This window comes from Misgurnus anguillicaudatus, chromosome 25 (genome assembly GCF_027580225.2).
Source record: "Misgurnus anguillicaudatus chromosome 25, ASM2758022v2, whole genome shotgun sequence".
In the NCBI taxonomy this organism is placed as follows: domain Eukaryota; kingdom Metazoa; phylum Chordata; class Actinopteri; order Cypriniformes; family Cobitidae; genus Misgurnus; species Misgurnus anguillicaudatus.
The window spans coordinates 19,529,543-19,549,206 of record NC_073361.2 but is presented as its reverse complement, the minus strand read 5'-3'; the positions used below and the strand labels follow the sequence as shown (position 1 = coordinate 19,549,206).

At 37.7% G+C, this 19,664-nt stretch overlaps 1 protein-coding gene across 1 annotated transcript in view; it reads right to left on the bottom strand.

Annotated features, from left to right (window-relative positions):
* slco5a1 (solute carrier organic anion transporter family member 5A1) overlaps positions 1 to 17,049 on the bottom strand; it is a 61,017-nt gene extending 43,968 nt beyond the window's left edge. Inside the window, exons 1-2 of the mRNA XM_055182195.2 lie at positions 16,894 to 17,049; positions 15,182 to 16,476 (exon numbers count right to left, since the gene is read on the bottom strand). Coding sequence (XP_055038170.1) covers positions 15,182 to 16,127 — 946 coding nt within the window. The 5' untranslated portion in view covers positions 16,128 to 16,476; positions 16,894 to 17,049. The remainder of the gene's footprint in view (positions 1 to 15,181; positions 16,477 to 16,893) is intronic.
* Between the last annotated feature and the right edge of the window lie 2,615 nt (positions 17,050 to 19,664).

The following is a 19,664-nucleotide window of genomic DNA, read 5'->3' as shown; positions in this document are numbered from 1 at the left end:
AGTTCAGATGTTTATGTTCTTCAGCATCCTTGCAAGTTAAAGTACAACCAACTTATTGTTCTGCATTTAACGTTAAAGGTAAGCATACGATCTCTCCCTCACACACACCTGTTTATCAGAAGTAAAATACGTGTATTATTATTAATATTAATAGAAAAAAACAGACATTGAATTTATAATTAACGAATAGGTATTTGAATTAGCCTATCCTAAAGCATAGCTAAATGTGTAAACGAGTTATTGTCATTTTGCTATTGTGGTTCTCCATCTGCTGGTGTTTAATCGCTAGCTTATGGTGCATTACTTGTGGCAGTTAAAATAACTACGTTAAATGATCAAATTGAACCAAAATTTTGATAAAATGTTGCGTTTGGACCGTTTTTGCGCTAGAAACCATTTGCAAACACTGTCCCCCACCATTACGTAAAAATTATTTGCACTACGGAAAGCAAACACGAAGTACGAACATTTCATAATTTCAGGGTATTATGTAAGGGATAATGTAGAGGCAGCCGGTAGTTATTGGGAAATAAGCCCCGACAGTGTGATCAGGACCCGACGCGAAGCGGAGGGTCTTGTATCACACTGAAGGGGCTTATTTCCCAATAACTACCGGCTGCCTCTACATTATCCCGCTTATTACACGGCTACTTGCCACATAAGAAAAAAAACTGGACATGAATATGAATTTGAAACGTTTTATTGGCATATTTGTTTTAAATTAACATTTTTATCCTTCCGCGAAACTTTGCACAGATGCATAAAATGATCGTAATACCTTATTAAGATCCTCTGCTTCATACTTGTCTGTCTCCATTTTTTCTCTTTTAGCCAGTCTTTGAGAAGTTTTAATGCCCATTCTGTATTTTTTTGTGTGATGGCTTCGTAGCTGTCATGCTCTATTTTGTCAAGTTCAGTCTCAGTAAGCTGTCTCCAGTAAGGGCTGGCGCAAAATGCGGCGGCGGCGTCTCGCGGCGGCGCTTCCGGCGGCGTCTCCAGCGGCCGGGGACTTTTTTCCGGCACCAGCCAGTACAGCGTCATCTCGTGTCATCTTGTAGCGGCATCTTGAGCAGCCAGAGGCTTTTTTTGTAGCAGCCGTGTCTGTTTGTAGCAACTTTTGCTTGCCAGTTACATAAATCAATGTAATATTTCACTTTAAAACTACATTTAAAAACAAAATAATATTATATACTGCCATTTGTAAGCATTTATCATGAAATTGTTAATATATTGTAGGATTTTGTAGCGGCATCTCGGGCATTCAGGGACTTTATCCGGCTGGCTGCTATAGGGGCATTTCGAGCAGCCAGTGACTTTAACCAGCGCTTCTCTCGGTCAGTCAATGACTTTAACCGGCCGCTACAGGGGCATCTCGCGCGCCATTTCGAGCAGACAGTGACTTTAACCGGCCGCTTACTCTACAGGGGCATCTCGGGCAGTCGGTGACTTTGGCCGGCCGCTTACTCTACAGGGGCATCTCAGAGCGGCATCACGGGCAGTCAGTGACTTTAACTGGCCGTTTACTCTACAAGCGCAAAATGCGGCAGCGGCAGCGGCATCTCGTAGCGGCACTTCCGGCGTCAACTCCAGCAGCCAGTGACGTTCTCCGGCATTTCGTAGCGGCATCTCGCGCAGCCAGAGAATTTATTTCGCAGTGTGGCTGTTGGTAGCAACCTCCGCGGGCCAATTACATAATTTCACTTTAAAACTACATTTGAACTTTCATTTTATCATGAAATTTGTTAATATAGTAGTATTAATCTCCAGCAGCCATGGACTTTTATCCGGCAGTCCGTGACTTTCTCCAGCAGATGTCGCTCTCTCTGTCTGTGTGTGGATATATATACAGTCTTGTTCAAAATAATAGCAGTACAATGTGACTAACCAGAATAATCAAGGTTTTTAGTATATTTTTTATTGCTACGTGGCAAACAAGTTACCAGTAGGTTCAGTAGATTCTCAGAAAACAAACAAGACCCAGCACTCATGACACGCACGCTCCCAAGGCTGTGCAATTGGGGTATTAGTTGAAAGGGGTGTGTTCAAAAAAATAGCAGTGTCTACCTTTGACTGTACAAACTCAAAACTATTTTGTACAAACATTTTTTTTTTCTGGGATTTAGCAATCCTGTGAATCACTAAACTAATATTTAGTTGTATGACCACAGTTTTTTAAAACTGCTTGACATCTGTGTGGCATGGAGTCAACCAACTTGTGGCACCTCTCAGCTGTTATTCCACTCCATGATTCTTTAACAACATTCCACAATTCATTCACATTTCTTGGTTTTTCAGCATTTTTGATATCACCCCACAAGTTCTCAATTGGATTAAGGTCTGGAGATTGGGCTGGCCACTCCATAACATTAATTTTGTTGGTTTGGAACCAAGACTTTGCCCGTTTACTAGTGTGTTTTGGGTCATTGTCTTGTTGAAACAACCATTTCAAGGGCATGTCCTCTTCAGCATAGGGCAACATGACCTCCTCAAGTATTTTAACATATGCAAACTGATCCATGATCCCTGGTATGCGATAAATAGGCCCAACACCATAGTAGGAAAAACATGCCCATATCATGATGCTTGCACCTCCATGCTTCACTGTGTATTGTGGCTTGAATTCAGAGTTTGGGGGTCGTCTCACAAACTGCCTGTGGCCCTTGGATCCAAAAAGAACAATTTTACTCTCATCAGTCCACAAAATGTTCCTCCATTTCTCTTTAGGCCAGTTGATATGTGTTCTTTGGCAAATTGTAACCTCTTCTGCACATGCCTTTTTTTTAACAGAGGGACTTTGCGGGGGATTCTTGAAAATAGATTAGCTTCACACAGACGTCTTCTAACTGTCACAGTACTTACAGGTAACTCCAGACTGTCTTTGATCATCCTGAAGGTGATCATTGGCTGAGCCTTTGCCATTCTGGTTATTCTTCTATACATTTTGATGGTTGTCTTCCGTTTTCTTCCACGTCTCTCTGGTTTTGCTCTCCATTTTAAGGCATTGGAGATCATTTTAGCTGAACAGCCTATCATTTTTTGCACCTCTTTATAGGTTTTCCCCTCTCCAATCAACTTTTTAATCAAAATACGCTGTTCTTCTGAACAATGTCTTGAACGACCTATTTTCAGCTTTCAAATGCATGTTCAACAAGTGTTGGCTTCATCCTTAAATAGGGGCCACCTGATTCACACCTGTTTCTTCACAAAATTGATGACCTCAGTGATTGAATGCCACACTGCTATTTTTTTGAACACACCCCCCTCAACTAATTGCCCAATTGCACAGCCTTAAGAGCGTGCATATCATGAATGCTGGGTCTTGTTTGTTTTCTGAGAATCCACTGAACCCACCGGCAACTTGTTTGCCACGTAGCAATAAAAAATATACCAAAAACCTTGACCACTCCGGTTAGTCACACCGTACTGCCACTACCCTGAACAAGACTGTATATATATATATATATATATATATATATATATATATATATATATATATATATATATATATATATATATATATATATATATATATATATATATATATATGGATATGCAACATAATGAAACGTTTTTGTAGTAAAAATTAAAGGATTGCAGTAATGAAGACACCCTTCAGCTCTTGCTGTTGTTCACTGTTTATTAAATAAGGTTTAATTTGTAGCCTAATTGTGTACAAAATATAAAGCATGTATAAAGCATGAATCGCTGCTCATCAATTCTGGCAAAAATATGTAGTTCATTTAATCTACAAGTTCACAGCATAACTTTTCAAAGTCCTTTCATTTTCTTAAAGACAAACGTAAAAAGTTTGGCTGGAGAACTTTTATTCATCCTTCCAGCTGAGCAGCTTGGGTGATCGAAAGGATGTCTGCTAGCCAGGGATCGGGTAGAAAAGAATATCGGTGGGTAGGGGAGATGATGCAAAAATGTTTTAATGCGAAATGCAAATGAACCTGACATTCTAATGTAATGTAAATGCAATGTTACACTGTTTAATTATAAATAATAAAATATAACAAATAAATATAATTAAATGTGTTTTATTAAAAATGTCTCCATTTCACTTCGCGGTTGTAGCCTGAAAAATGGGTCAGCTAAACCTCCAAAACCTGTAGGCCGAACAATTATATTTTATTACATCAAATCAACATATAAACATCAAAAATATAAGAAAACAGTCAAATGCGTACATGGGTTATTCTGTGTCCCAAGCGAACAACCAAAAAGTGGGCCAATTTATGCCAAATTGCATAATTTATGTGTGTTAGGTGTGGTCGCATTTGCTGCTAAAATCGAATTGGCGCAAGCTCAAATTTTGGAAGCCTTTGTGCTAATGCAAATATTTTTTGTGGTGCCACCTGTTTTAATTTCTTTACGAAACAATCACATAAGCCTACTGTGGAACAATGACAGAGACCAATAATACTTTACACGGATGACTCAGTTTCGTGCTGTTTCATTAAGAAATGCGATCGTCAAAAACACACTGACAAACACTTAAAATAAATGTCTGTAAACGTAATGAGGTTGAATATATATATATAAGTAAAATGTACTTTTAAAATATTAAAAATAGTGATATTAAATTATATTCATTTATTTCATAACCCTCAAAAGATTTGTACTTTCATTTTTAATTTAGTTTTGCAACACTTAAAAAATAATGTTTTTGTATAATATATTTTTTATTTGATTATTTTAAAAAAGATTACTATGAATTCAGTTTATTAAACATGCCGTTTGAGACGTGAAATGTAATTAACCAATAAGTAAAATTAAAAGTTAAAATTCTGAATCTAGAAATTAAAAAACAAACTAAAACAGACAAATGGAATTTGTGAAAATAAAAACTGAATTTAAAACAATGATTTAAATCATCATTTAAAATAAAAGTTAAAACATTTTTAGGGCCCCATGAATCTACACATTTTAAGTACATAAAAATAATTTAAGATCAAATTTGAATGTTCAAGCTTTTAATCTTCAGGATGATGAAGTTAGCGTGCTTTTATAATTTTAATGGATGATCCAAAATTTTGCTGATGCTCCTAACATTTACATTTGGGAGCAGCACCAATATACTAAACAGTAAATCTCGAGGCATGATAGTGCAGCAGCCTGTATATCAATACACAAAACAGAATAACTTTCTCTGATGTAGTGCAGCAACAGAATGTTTTAGGCCGGCGAGCGGCGACAGTTGCTAAACAGCCACGGCTGCGAAGTTATCTGGCTGCTGGAGATACAGCTCGGATTCATATTAACTTAGGCCTACTCATATTAACCGAATAACAGCTTATATTCATATGTTATAGCATTTATTAAAGCATGTGATTTATAAGTTTGATTTAGTCTGCAACTAACTGGGATTGATTGAATCAGAAAGTGTAGTAATTCAGCACACACGCGCGTAGCGCATATACCTGCAGCGCTAACTTTCTCTGATGTACAGCAACAGAAACTCACTTGCAAATTTCATAATGAATGCTTACAAATGACAATATATAATATTGTATATTGCTAACAGTAACGGCTGATATCCCTGGCTGCTCAAGATGCCGCTGTAGCGGCCGGTTAAAGTCACTGTCTGCCCGACATGCCCACTTTTTGGTTATTCGCTTGGGACACAAAATAATGTACGCATTTAACTTTTTTCTTATATTTTTAATAATTATATTTTTAATAATTATATGTTGATTTGATATGTTGATTTGAATAAAATATAATTGTTCGGCCTACAGGTTTTGAAAGTTTAGCTGACCCATTTTTGTAAACATTGTTTTTAAGTTAAAATGGGCCAGTTGGCTACAACCGCAAAGTGAAACAGAGACATTTTTAATGGAACGCATTTGATTATATTTATTTGTTATATTTTGTTGTTTGTGGTTGAACGGTGTGGCATTGCATTTGCATTGCATTGGAGTGTCGGGTTCATTTGCCTTTCGCATTGAAACATTTCCTTTTATAAGTGTCTATCAACTGTCTACCTATTTCGGCCAATGCTCCTCTCATCATCTCCCCTACCCACCGATATTCTTTTCTACCCGATCCCTGGCTGCAGACATCCTTTCGATCACCCAAGCTGCTCAGCTGGAAGGATGAATAAAAGTTCTCCAGCCAGACTTTTTACGTTTGTCTTTAAGAAAATGAAAGGACTTTGAAAAGTTATGCTGTGAACTTGTAGATTAAAGGAACTACAGATTTTGCCAGAATTGATGCTTTACATGCTTTATATTTTGTACACAATTAGGCTACAAATTAAACCTTATTTAATAAACAGTGAACAACAGCAAGAGCTGAAGGGTGTCTTCATTACTGCAATCCTTTAATTTTTAATATAAAACGCTTCGTTATGTTGCACATCCATACATATACATATCCACAGACAGAGAGAGCGACATCCGCCGGAGAAAGCCACGGACCGCCGGACAAAAGTCCATGGCTGCTGGAGATTAATACTACTATATTAACAAATTTCATGATAAAATGTAGTTTTAAAGTGAAATTATGTAATTGGCCCGCGGAAGCTGCCACCAACTAGTGATGGGTCGTTCGCGAACGAGCCGCTCTAAGAGCTGATTCTTTGTAGCGAACGAGCAGAGCCGAATCTTCAGACACATGCAGGGGTGGCACCGTAAGAGCCGGCTCTTCTAAGGGAGCCGAGCCAGAAGAGCCGAATCTATGAAAAGAGCCGGACTGCAATCACTAAAATGTAGAGCCGGAGCTTGAGCCGAAAGAGCCGAATCTATGGAAAGAGCCGGACTGCCCATCACTACTACCAACAGCCACACTGCGAAAGAAATTCACTGGCTGCGCGAGATGCCGCTCCGAAATGCCGGAGAACGTCACTGGCTGCTGAAGTTGACGCCGGAAGTGCCGCTACGAGATGCCGCTGCTCTCGCTGTCTGTGTCTTGTCGTGGTTGTCGAGTGTTTGTCACAAGATGGCGCCAAACAGACAGTAATCTTTATTGATCTTTATTGGCGCGGAGCGATTTTACTTGTGCAAGTAGTACCGGCTATGCGTTATTATTTTGGAGCGGTTATTATTTGAAAAGAACGAACCTGCAAATGTCTCAACTGACCAATCAGAATCAAGCATTCCAGAGAGCCGTGTAATAAATTGCATTAACTAATTTCACAATGGACAGTCGAAATGGATTAAAAAGAAACTACCTCTGGGTCTGAACTTCAAATGAGCAGTTTTGTGCTGTTAAGTAAGGTTATGTATGCTTTTTTGTTGTTGTATATACTAAAAGTGTTCAGATCATAGGTTCAGATCATTGCTCACTATAGCTGTAGTTTTTGTGGTTGTATTACAGAGATGTTTGTTTATGACACGTTAAAGCTTAAGGGACGTACCAAAGCTATATGTATTTTCTAGCTTGGGGAATTAAATGCATTTTGTGTGATCGCCCCCTTTGGTATTTAAGACGCCCCCTCATCAGCGCTCGGCTGGCGCCGGCACTGTCTGACGGTCATCATCTGCTGAAAGTGTGAGTCAAGGACAAGCCGTGTTTACATTCTGAGCAGTACAGTTGAGCAGTGACGGAGGATAGTGAATAGCTTACCGACTACTTTCTTATGGTCTGCTGAGTTTCCCTAATGTGTAACCAAAGTGCATGGTGTAGCTAGCTAGAGATGGGCGTCACAAGGTAGACCACGCCATCAATACCGTGACATGGGTGCAAATGTTTCTGCTAGGATACACAAAGGCAAACTGGCAGTTCTGGGAACGTGATCGTATATAATAGTTGGATCGTGGTGCGGAAAATATTAAAACCAGGTGTAGGGGAGGGCTGTGTGTGTGTATGTCATAAGGATAACTTAAGCACCAATGTAACTTAAAGTGGCACTGCTATAAACTTAACAGCAGCATGTTTTCAGTAGTGCGACAGTAGCTTAGCTGTTTTTAACCCATATACAAATTATGTTTTTCTAGTATTATTGGTGGTGTGTAATGCAAATTTCAATCTGTTTAAAGCTGTAACCAACTGAGATCCTCTACTTTCAATGCTAGCTAATACTGATCTCACTGAAAAATAAAAACAAGCATTAGATTTAGTCAAAATCTCTCTCCTTTACACACGCACGCACACTTATGTAGCAGCTGTTATTCCCTTCTAAATTTAACAAAGGCAGGAAGAAAGAGCTGATGTGTTTGCACCAAGCGGCCTTATACTGTGAAGACCAATATAACACAAACTCCATCAATTTTTCAGTATTTCTCAATTTCATCCACAAATAAAACTACTTCCCCACCAGGGACTCATTAGGGCTTTATGATCAACTATCTATGATACAGAAAGCGCTTCAGCTAACAAAGAAATTATGCAGAAGTTTAGTTATTACAGTGTCAGAATTTAAAGTCAAAAGGCATTATTACATTCTGTATTTGGCAACCGACCAAAATACAAACACATAAGCAGACACTTTAAGCCAGTGGCTCACTTTAATTGATAGGTGAACATGGCTGCAGGCGGGAGAGGGGCTGTCACAGTGCTCCTAGTCTATTGTTTGCTCACAAAGATTTTAAAGCCTATTCATGTTAATTCAGTTCGGATGGTTGGTAACATCTTTCCTCTGCTTAATTTAAACGACAACCCGTCAAAATATGAAGATTTGGGATATAAACAGATAAACAATGATTTGGCAAAAGCAAGCACCGGCTATGGAACTTACACACTGGCAGTTACTTTGGTATACCCAATACTGTACAACAGGTTTACAAAGAATAATAAATCAACAATATCGATGCAATCATCGTTTTCAACTGGACTTATTATCGCCATATGTTTGATGTTATCCGGAGACATTCACCCATGCCCGGGTCCGCATCACTTCAAGACGCTAGGAGAAGCTAGCCCACGCGCAGAGGACAAACACGCTACTCATACCTTGCAGGTACGTTCAGGTAAATTTTCGTGTTCCTCTGCACAATGTCCTGATCCCCTCCCTCCTGTGTTGTTGTCGTCAACTGTGGCCGAGCTATCTGTCCGAGGAGGTGAGGGCGATGGTGTGGATGACGCGGTGCTGTGGCGGTCTGTCGGGGCGCTGCGGGGTGAGACTCCGGATTCGGGGGTGCGTGTTGGAGCATCGGACAAAGGCTCCGGAGGTGGGTCCGTGGGACAACGGCATAGTAGAGCCTTGGCCACGCTTGGGATTGGGAGGCACGATCCAGAAACTCAACAACAACAACAAACTTTCCTAAATGGCCGCCCCGTTACCATGGGAACGTCCGTAAAAAGGAAGCGACTCAATCCAGGGGTAGACAAACATCGGAAATGGGCGTTCTTTCAAACTGTCAATCACTCAAAAATAGTCTGGGACCCTAAAGCAAAACCCAAAGGTCTGTTAGGTGGGCATTTAAATATAAGAAGCATTATGTCAAAGACAGAAGAAGTGAATCATTTGTTACTTAACTCAAATTTGGATTATCTCTGTCTATCTGAGACCTGGCTCTATAATAATGCCCCATCTGCAGCACTTAACATCCCTGGCTATAATATGTTCAGAAGAGACAGAGAAGGAGCAAAGGGTGGTGGTGTCATGATATACATAAAAAATAATATTCAGTGTCAGGAAATTCAATGGCTGAATGATCATGAACTGGAATGCTTGGGCTTAAATATCATACTTTCACCACAAATGTCTTTTACAATCATTGTGGTATATCGCCCCCCTTCTTCTGATGTCGTTTTTTATGAAAAGTTTGAAAAATTACTGAAAGAACTTAACTTAAACAAAGAGATTATTATTTTGGGGGATATCAACATAAACTGGGAGGACACATCTTGTAGAAAAAAGCTTAAAAAAATAACAGACAAATTTGATCTAGTTCAAATGATCAAAGGGCCCACAAGAATTACAACAACAAGCAGTACCCAGATTGATTTAGCATTTACCAACCGACCTGAGATAATAGTTAAATCATACAATATGATAGCTGGTCTTTCTGACCACAATTTGATCCTTGTGGCCAGAAAGCTCTCAAAACATAGATTTGATTATTCTGTCAGAGAGCGTGAGTTTGTTGGAATCCCCAAAAAACATCAAGAAGGATTTAATAGAGCTGTCCAGCAGATTGACTGGGACAACATATTGTTGGGAACAAATTGTGAAATGGACTGTGAATCTTTTATGGTGACAATTGAGAGAACAATTAAAGATTTTAGCTGTAAAGTTAAACATAAACATAACAAAAATATACTTCCCTGGATGAACATGGACATACTCAAACTAATGAAAGAGAGGGATCGTGCGTTAAAAAATGCAATTAAAACCAGGTCAGCTAGTGCTAAAAATTTATTTACAACACTGAGGAATAAGACTGTTAAAGCTATACGCAAGGCTAAAGCAGATTTTTTTTTGACTATAATAGAAAATGCAAAAGGGGATCCTAAAATAATTTGGAACCAACTGAAAAAACTTGCAGGACAGGACACAATAAGGAAACAACTTTTAGAAATTAAGATAAATGGACAAATTATAAATAACACACACAAAGTTGCAGATGTCTTTAATAATTTTTTTATTGAATCTGTATCCACTATTGGCCAAAGCTTACCATCTAACCATATAAATATTGTTCCGATAAATAACTCCGAGCCTATTTTCAAATTGAGCACGGTCTCAGAATCGGAAGTCCTACAGGCAATAAAAACATTAAAAGCATCCAGAACTAGAGATATTTTTGGTATAGATATGTGTATGCTGAAAGATCTCAGTTCCACATTATCTGCACCAGTAACCAAAATTGTCAATCTTTCCTTTACTGAGGCAGTGTTTCCAAGTGCGTGGAAGTCAGCCGCTATTGTTCCAATCCTCAAAAATGGAGATTCAATGATAGTGGATAATTATAGACCTATTAGCATTATATCTACAGTGTCAAAAGTTGCTGAGAGACTAATTTCACAACAAATAACAACACATTTAAATACTACTAAATTCTCACTTCATCCAATGCAATTTGGTTTTAGAGCTCAACACTCCACAGAAACTGCTAATTGTTTCCTCATAGAAAACATCAAACATTTACTGGATAGAGGTGGCGTGGTTGGAGCTGTGTTTCTCGATCTAAAAAAGCTTTTGACACTGTGAATCATAAAACATTATTAATCAAGTTAAGCAAATTTAATTTTTCCTCAGATGTAATAAAATGGATGGAATCATATCTATCGAATCGCTCACAGTCAGTTAGGATCAGTGACTACCACTCACCACCCCTCGTCATGTCCACAGGGGTTCCTCAAGGTTCTATTTTGGGGCCATTGCTATTTTCACTTTACATAAATGATCTCCCATCAGTTTGTACAGACGTTTATATTCAGATGTACGCAGATGATACAGTCATTTATACCCATGGTAAAAACTCAAAACAAGTTGCTGAAAAACTTACACAGTCAATGGCCCAAGTTTCGGAATGGCTGAATCAATCCTGCTTGCAACTTAATGTAAACAAAACGGTTTCAATGTTTTTTTCTAAATCAAACATTGTAAATAATCAGGCAGATATTTATGTGGCAGGGAAAAGAATACAAGTTGTGTCAGAATTTAAATACTTAGGTATCATAATAGACTCTAAACTAACTTTTAAATCACAGATAAAAAAGGTTGCCAATCGAGTTAAATTTAATATAGCAAATTTTAGGTTCATAAGATCAAACTTGTCACTTCAGGCAGCTAAAATTTTCATGTACAGTATGGTTATGTCTCACATCACTTATTGTCTTACAACATGGTCACAGGCAAATAAAACAACACTAAAATCCTTGGAGTCACTTTACAAACAGACAATCAAAATTGTGGATAAAAAACCATTACGATATCATCATTGTCCTATTTTACAAAAGCATAAGTTTTTAAGTTATGAAAATGTCATTAAGTATTCAAACCTTTGTTTGTTATATAAAATAATCCATGGTCTGTCATCTCCACCACTTAGTCAGTTTGTAAATATTAAAAATACAACACTGAGAGTAACACGAGGGTCGGTCCGAGGAGACTGTGTTGTTCCTCTAAGGAAAAGTGTATTTGGGCAGAGTGCCTTTTCAGTTACAGCAGCAAAGGAATGGAACTCTGTACCTCAGAACATCAGAGAGCTTACTACATACACTTTGTTTAAAAAACACTTAAAAAACTGGTTTTTAACACATCAGACATGTCAGCATTATTAAGAACAGGAATTTTCCCTCAACCCTATCTGCTGTTTATTTTATAGTAAATTGTATTTAGTATTAGGATTTGATGTATTTTTAGCTGTTTTATTGTTTTTATTATTTGTATTGTTTTTGTAAATTCTACATTGTGTTTTTAGGAAGACACTTTTAAGATCTGTCCAGGGACAACGGATGAAAAATAGCCTCTTGGCTAATTCTGGTGCATTTACAGAAATGTTAATTAATGTACACTGTCCCTGTCAAATAAATAAATAAAATAAAAAAAAAATCACCAATCCCCCTCAGCTGATTTCAAGCCAAGTCATGATGACAATGCTACGAAAATCGTTGGCCTATAAACCAATCAGAGGAACAACCCCACTTCATTCATTAATTGCTACTTAAGAAATTGCATGGTCCTGATGATGGGTGGTCCTGTTTGTCATTCAAGTGTATAATATATAACACATATGCACAATACACCGAAATTATTGAGATATTGCTAATGTGCATATGGCAATAATCATATAAAAATTGTTGAATCATTTTAATTCTTCTAAGTGTGGTTTGCACAGTCAAAGTTTTGTCAAGCAGTCTGGCATACAAATGTACGAGTGCATGTGTGTCTAATCAGATAATCAGCGATCAAAAATGTGAAACCTATGTTTTTTATATGATTTTCAATATATTAAAATTGTTCAAATTTATTGTACAAACTTAAAGCATTATCGTTTTGCATATCGTTTACCGCATCCTTTATTAATTTATCGCATTCTCTTCAATACTGCTCACTTTAGCTGCTTTTTGGGATTCAATAGACCCCTTCAAAGTTTGTAAACATTGAATGACTATCGGGTGCGCGCGCAGCATGGGGTCAAACTGTTCATACCATTTAGGCTTTATAATGTAATCTAACAGGGCTGAAAAATGATGACTTACCTCAAATGAAGTGAGCACTACAAACACAAGCCTCTTTGATATTTGTATTGTTCCAGTATGCACGTTAATTGCTTGCAGCTGCAGATGTTGTATTTTTTTTGTTTTTGAGATTCTGCATGAATCGCAAAAACTTAACGGAAGACCTGATTCGATTTTCACAGCCCACAACGTAAGTAGGCATTTTTGACGATACCGAATAATACGCAACTCTATCTGCTGTAATGACTTTTCTGACCCTGACATGCGCAGTGGAAACTGCCTGTGACGTGAATCGTGAAGGGGTCTATTGTTTGAAATCACTTGAGTTTAACATTTGCAAGCTTTCAAACCATTTGTTCTTCACCAAAGTGCTTTTTATAAATTGGAATGACAGCAAAAGAAACCAGAAAAAAATAACAAAAGACATTTATCTATTTCTGGACTAATTTAGAGGATTTTGATTCTTTATGTTAGCACATAAAAGAACAATTAAATAAAGTGGAAGTCAATTCACTTATAATTCCCTTAATCAACCCATTTCATCTTATAAAAAGGCAGAAAAAGACGCTCTCAAGCAATGCACTCAAGCAAGTCAGCTTTATCTCACTCACTGCACTGAATTTAGGTGATGTAAGCAGTGATCAATACATTGACTTTAAGGCTTTCGCTTATATACCGTAATAGCTGCCTCTTTATTCCAAAGAGTGTTTTTGTGTAGATGTTCACTGGCGCAGTCTCACCCTTCATAACAGACTCACCCTATTTCTGTATCAGCCCCAGGCTGCTTTTAAATAAGCTGGGAGTGTGTACAGCTGCGGGTAACAACCAGTCAGGTGGTGCCATAGACTGAGGGTCCGGCATTGCCTCACTTACTCACGACAAGCAGTAGACACAAAAGGACTTCCAACAAATTCATTGTGTCAAAGTCAGTGGCCTGTTTAAATCAATCATAAAGCAAAGCAGCTTTGCTTTGTTAAAGCCACTATCCCAGCATGCTTTACACTTCATGGTTGCCATGGATATGACTTAACACTTTGGTAATAGCGTGATGCTGAATATAATCAAAACCAGATTATCTAATTACTGTTGTCACCATAAGTGGTTTAAGCAATGTACAGTTTCTGCATCACAAATCGCTCATAAACACAAAAGGGTGATTCTCACGAAATCCGTGTCCAGCATCAGAATTTTTAAAAAGCCCTTGAAGCCATTTTTTTGCCACATATAAGATTATGGTCTGAACTTACTACAACCATTATTTTTAGAGGATTTAAAACATATTTCCTATAAAATGATTACCTTTTTTTAGATTATCATTATCAAAAATTATCATTACCGCAACATATTACATTAAATATATGCATTTACAAACTCATGTTTCGGTAATGACAACTAAAAAGTTGTCTAGGTACTATGACAAACAAAATTTCAACTTTTATCTGGAGAGAAAAAATAAGAACTGCCTACCTGATAGCCATCTTGAGTGTCACAGTCAATTATGTCCCTTCCAATCATTTTTAAAAAAATGTTAGTTCCTTGAGGGCTTAAACAATGATTGAGAAAATTTTTCATGGACACATTTATATTCCTTATTGTCTCTACATTTACCACTGATCACCAAATACCACATGTATCTTTACTTTTATAGTATAACATGCACTGAAGTTTTTAATTTTTTTGATTTTTTAATTATAAATATTTCCATGTCAAAGAACCCAAATCCAGTCATGGACACGTTGCGGTAATGAAATTTTTCCCCTTAAATGTGGGAAAAAAATTGGTTTGTATGATGTCATTTGAAATCATGTGCAAAATAGTATGAGAAGACATGTTTGTAACTGTATGTTACTTATCTTGATACTCTTACTTTGCATTCACTTTTTTAATCAAAATGTGTCATATAGACACATAGACACCTTATAAGTCTAATTTCGCGAGAATCACCCAATAAGTGACCTATAATGGCTTCAATTCATGTGTCTATTCACATGACCAAAGAAATTAAATCTAATAAATATATATATATCCTAGCATAATTTATACATGTATCAAATGTTGTAGCACAATAGAAGCACAAATAACACACAAATACAAAGAATTTTCTTACCAAGGTAAAGCGACGCATTCTCCTTTTTCACATTGTCATCTAGGTACGTTGGCCCCAGTGTGTAGATAGGTGTTGAACCCATGCCCACCAGAATCTGGGCGCAGACAAACAGGGCGACGTATACAGAGTGATCGTTGCCCTCCTGGTCCCTTGGACAGGACGCCATATCCCTTCTGCTCCCATTGCCATTCATACACAGGCCCTCATTCCCTGTTGAGGAGTTGACCTCCTGGATTTGATAGGGTGGGGAGATGAAATGCGGAAGGGAGAACAGAGCTGCTCCTACGGCGATGAACACCCCACCGACCGCCAACCAGCGGGGTCTCTGTCCCCGACCTCCGAAATAACTGATGAAGACCACCACCAGCAAACTCCCGATGTCAAAACAGCTAACAAGGAGTCCAGACTCGGAGCTTCTAAGACTGTATCTCTTCTCTATTGTGGTAATGACACTACTAAGATACCCCGAGACCATCAACGACTGGATAAACGTCAAGTAACACATACAGAATAAGAAACACCTAGAGTCTGACAAAATCACTCTAATGTATTTCCTAGCAGGAAAACGAATAAATCTAGCCAACGAAAAGCCGATTTTTTTGCTGCCCTTCTCGGTTCTCATAGAGCTACTAAGCCCCATCATGCTGGACATGGAGGGTGAGAAATCAGTCTTGGTAGGTGAATCCAATTCACTAAAGTCTCTTTTTTGGTGCAAATCACTGAAAACAGAACAGTGGTCAGTATGTAATGAAGTCTGAGCCGTGCTGACCAGCCGGGGCTCCAGGGTTTCATGAATTGTCGGACGTGTCCCGTTAAGGGTTGGCAAACTTCTGGTTTTGTAGTAACCCCCTGAATCTCCATAGTGACCCTGAAATTCACAGACTTCAGGGGATTCTGATATATCGCTCCTAGTTTCATCATTATAAGATGAAGTCATTTTGGCCATTATGTGTTGCTTCAGAAAATGCAAGTACAACTAGGTTTTAATTTATACATTTACAGCAAGGCTAGAGATGAAAAAGGAAAAAGGATGAGACCTCCAAACATGATCTAGCATTAAATAAACACGTCTCTTACTGTACATTAGACTTCATAATAAGTTTACATTGTGATCACATCAATCAGATAAAATCGTCCTGTTATAGCTGCCTATCCTTTATGTTACACCTCGTTTGTAAGTGCTGGGATATTATGATACAAGCATGTGAGTCATATTAGACAGGATGAACTGAACTCTGGTCATGGTGCTGAAATGACTCTTTGTTGCTGAAGGTTTCAGATCCTGAATCCTGAAGCTGACAAACAAAACAATGACAACATAAAAACATATATTACTATAGGAGAATTGTTAAAAAACTCTTCAGAAATCAATATTAGCACCGTTAAAAACACTGTCATTTGTTCTAAAGTCACTGTGTGTACATCGTGGTCATCCCGTTAGACAAAGAATAACGACAGACTTCTGATAAATCACTCATAAAAAATAGCGTAAATATGTCGCAATAGTTTGTTTATCTAATACAAATTATTTCTGACATACCTTTAACGAAGTCACGACTTTATACATGAGGGTAAACACAGTACAATATAAACATAGATCTGTTCATATAAAATAATTCATACAGGTCGATTCTTACTGCTACTTTAAATATCGACACATGTAAATGATTTAATGAGGTGATAGTGAATAAAATGATAAATAGTCTACTTACACGGGCAGACAGAGAGAGAGAGAGGTAGTGAGTTGTTGTCCTCAGCACGGACTCGGACTGCGAGTGAATGAGATTGCGGATTTGATGTAGTGGTTGACGGAGTCCGCCGCGCTGCACTCTGGGATATGCAGTTCTCAACAAAATACCCATTTAAAAAATAAATAATACATTTATTACAAGACCTCAAAAGGAAATTCAACAAAGAAAGATTTACTTGTGGTCCCACCCACATAAAATACTATCGTATACTTAAGTATTTGCAATAGTGTACTGTATTAACTACTGTAAACTCACGTAAGTGCTGTAGTATGTCACTATAAAGTGCCTTTTGCCGTCCTTATCAGAATCACTCAGTCATCATGAATAGAATCCAATATAATTAAAATTCTGAGGTTTTATTATAAGTGACCAAACATTTACACACATTCAAGTACAATGACAAATCTCTTGATATGTTTTTCTCATTTTATATAATTTTCTTTGATTGGATGTATGCGATTTTGACATGTCCCAGACACCGTCAGCTAAGTTAGTGAGTGTAAAAAGTGAATAAATGACATAAAATGTAAAAACTTTTTGCTTTTTCTTATAGGGCTTGGGCGTCGTGACGTCATTACTTGTCGTGGCGGCCATGTTGGTTGCCTCCTTTACTGCTGCGCTCCATGCTGCGCTCTGTTTATAGACATACTTTCTCTCAATTGTGTGTCTTAATTTAATTAATTTGTCGTTATTTTTCAACCATGGTAAACCGTTGCTGTATTAATAATAAAGTAACACATTAAAAGTAATTTACATTAAAAATGACAGATTACAGAAAACTTTGTTACGTTTTATTCAATATCGGAAACCAAACATTAACCTCAACCCCTCAGTAATGTGTATACATGACATATAAATGACATTTATATATACGACAGTGAAGTATAACATCTGAATATTATATAGCTTAAGTCAACATTGAACATAAGGGAACTGTCCCGGTTTACTCGCCCAAAATACGGGAACATTTCAACATTCATATTTCTGTTGCTATTCCTCTGCTAACAGCAAAAACTGCTGCATTAACTAAGCTACTTGTGAAGCTAGGTCATACGTGACTTTGCTTACAGATTGGCGTGAAATCGTGCTCTCACAACAACCACGCTGTTATCTTAAAAGGTCCTTTATTAACTCTTTTTTCATATGGATCCTAACCGTTAATAGTTCTGATTTTGTCCACATACCGGTCCCTGCTTCCCTGTTTAACGTATCCCAGTAAATTCCACATCCTTTTCCGGATTTTAACATCTTTTTTCTTTCTTTTAATTCTCCCAACTCCACCGCTTCTCCTCGTTCAACTTGCTGTATGTTTACATTCGCGAGGCCACCATCATGGCCGCGACGTCCCAGAATGCAACGCGGCGCCCAAGCCCTATTGTCCTCAACAAGTTATTTGATAAAGCAAGTAATTTTTATAATTTATATTTAATTTTCATACAAATATTAATAGGGCCCCGGCCATGGCATGAAAATCTGACTTTTTCTATGTTATGTGCTATGATTGAGTCCCCAGTGCTTCTATGAACCCAGAAAATGTGAAAAAAAGATCAACCCAGTAACTTAGTTTTGGTAAACCATTCTCTGCAAGCACGTGAAAATTAGGTAATTGAAATTTGGCTTTCCTTGTGATGTCATAAGGAGCTCTTATTATAATAATACCGCCCCCTAATCTGCACTATCCAACCACAGCACTGCCATTTAGTGCAGAGAGAAAGAGAGAGAAAAAATAATAGTCGGCACAATTGAGTTTGAATTGCATCAAACCACCATCATTGTGATCAGTGTTTGCACTTCATCAGCTCATTTGCATTTTAAAATACACACCCCAAACGGCACATTTTTGCTCACACCTACAAAGTGTCAATGTTATAATAAATGATCTATATGTTTTTTTTTTAGCTAAAACTTCACATATGTACTCTGGGGACACCAAATATTTATTTGACATCTTAAAAAAATATTGTGACATGGCCCCTTTAAGCATTTTGTACGTGTCCCTGAAACTGCTGTCCACACTGTCATTCTGGGGTAAACGCCCCTTTAAGAAACTGATGTAGTCACATCCAGTCCCCTATTTGGTCTCTCCTGGAGGTTAAAACATGCACACATAGTAAGTATCTACACTTATTTTGTTGTTGTCAAGCTTAAAATGTTCACTATGTTGTTGTGAAATATTAATTAACATAAAACTTAGAAAATCTAAATATGTATTTTAAACAGTGCACAGTCAGCTTCAACAGTAAACCACTAAGCTACTGCAGCTAGATCATGTGTTCATTAAATGCTAAATTTATCTAAATATGTCCAATTTGCATGACATGGTGTGGACATATTTTATGCTATAGGTTTGTTTGTATAGGTTCTGCTTGCAGTTAATTTATAAAAAGTGCTGGAGCTTTGTGATTGTTGGCACACTTTGTAGACCTGCTCCAGCAGGTAAATCCTATAGCAGTCACATGTTAATTCTTGTTATTATATTATAATCACTTGTCTTAGTTGCTACAATTATTCTATAATAATAATAATTATATTTTATTAAAACCATATTAATAGTAGGCTACCACCCCCATTAGTGCCCCTCAAAGTGTCTGTGTACGGCCCTGGTCTTCATGACGTAATAGGCTACAAATGCGACCTCCGAAGGTATGTTTGAGAAGCGGCCTGTGTAGACAAATGAAAGGAGTATAGTGGCACCACCTGGAGGACAGCCCGGTGTACTGCAGCCAAAATTA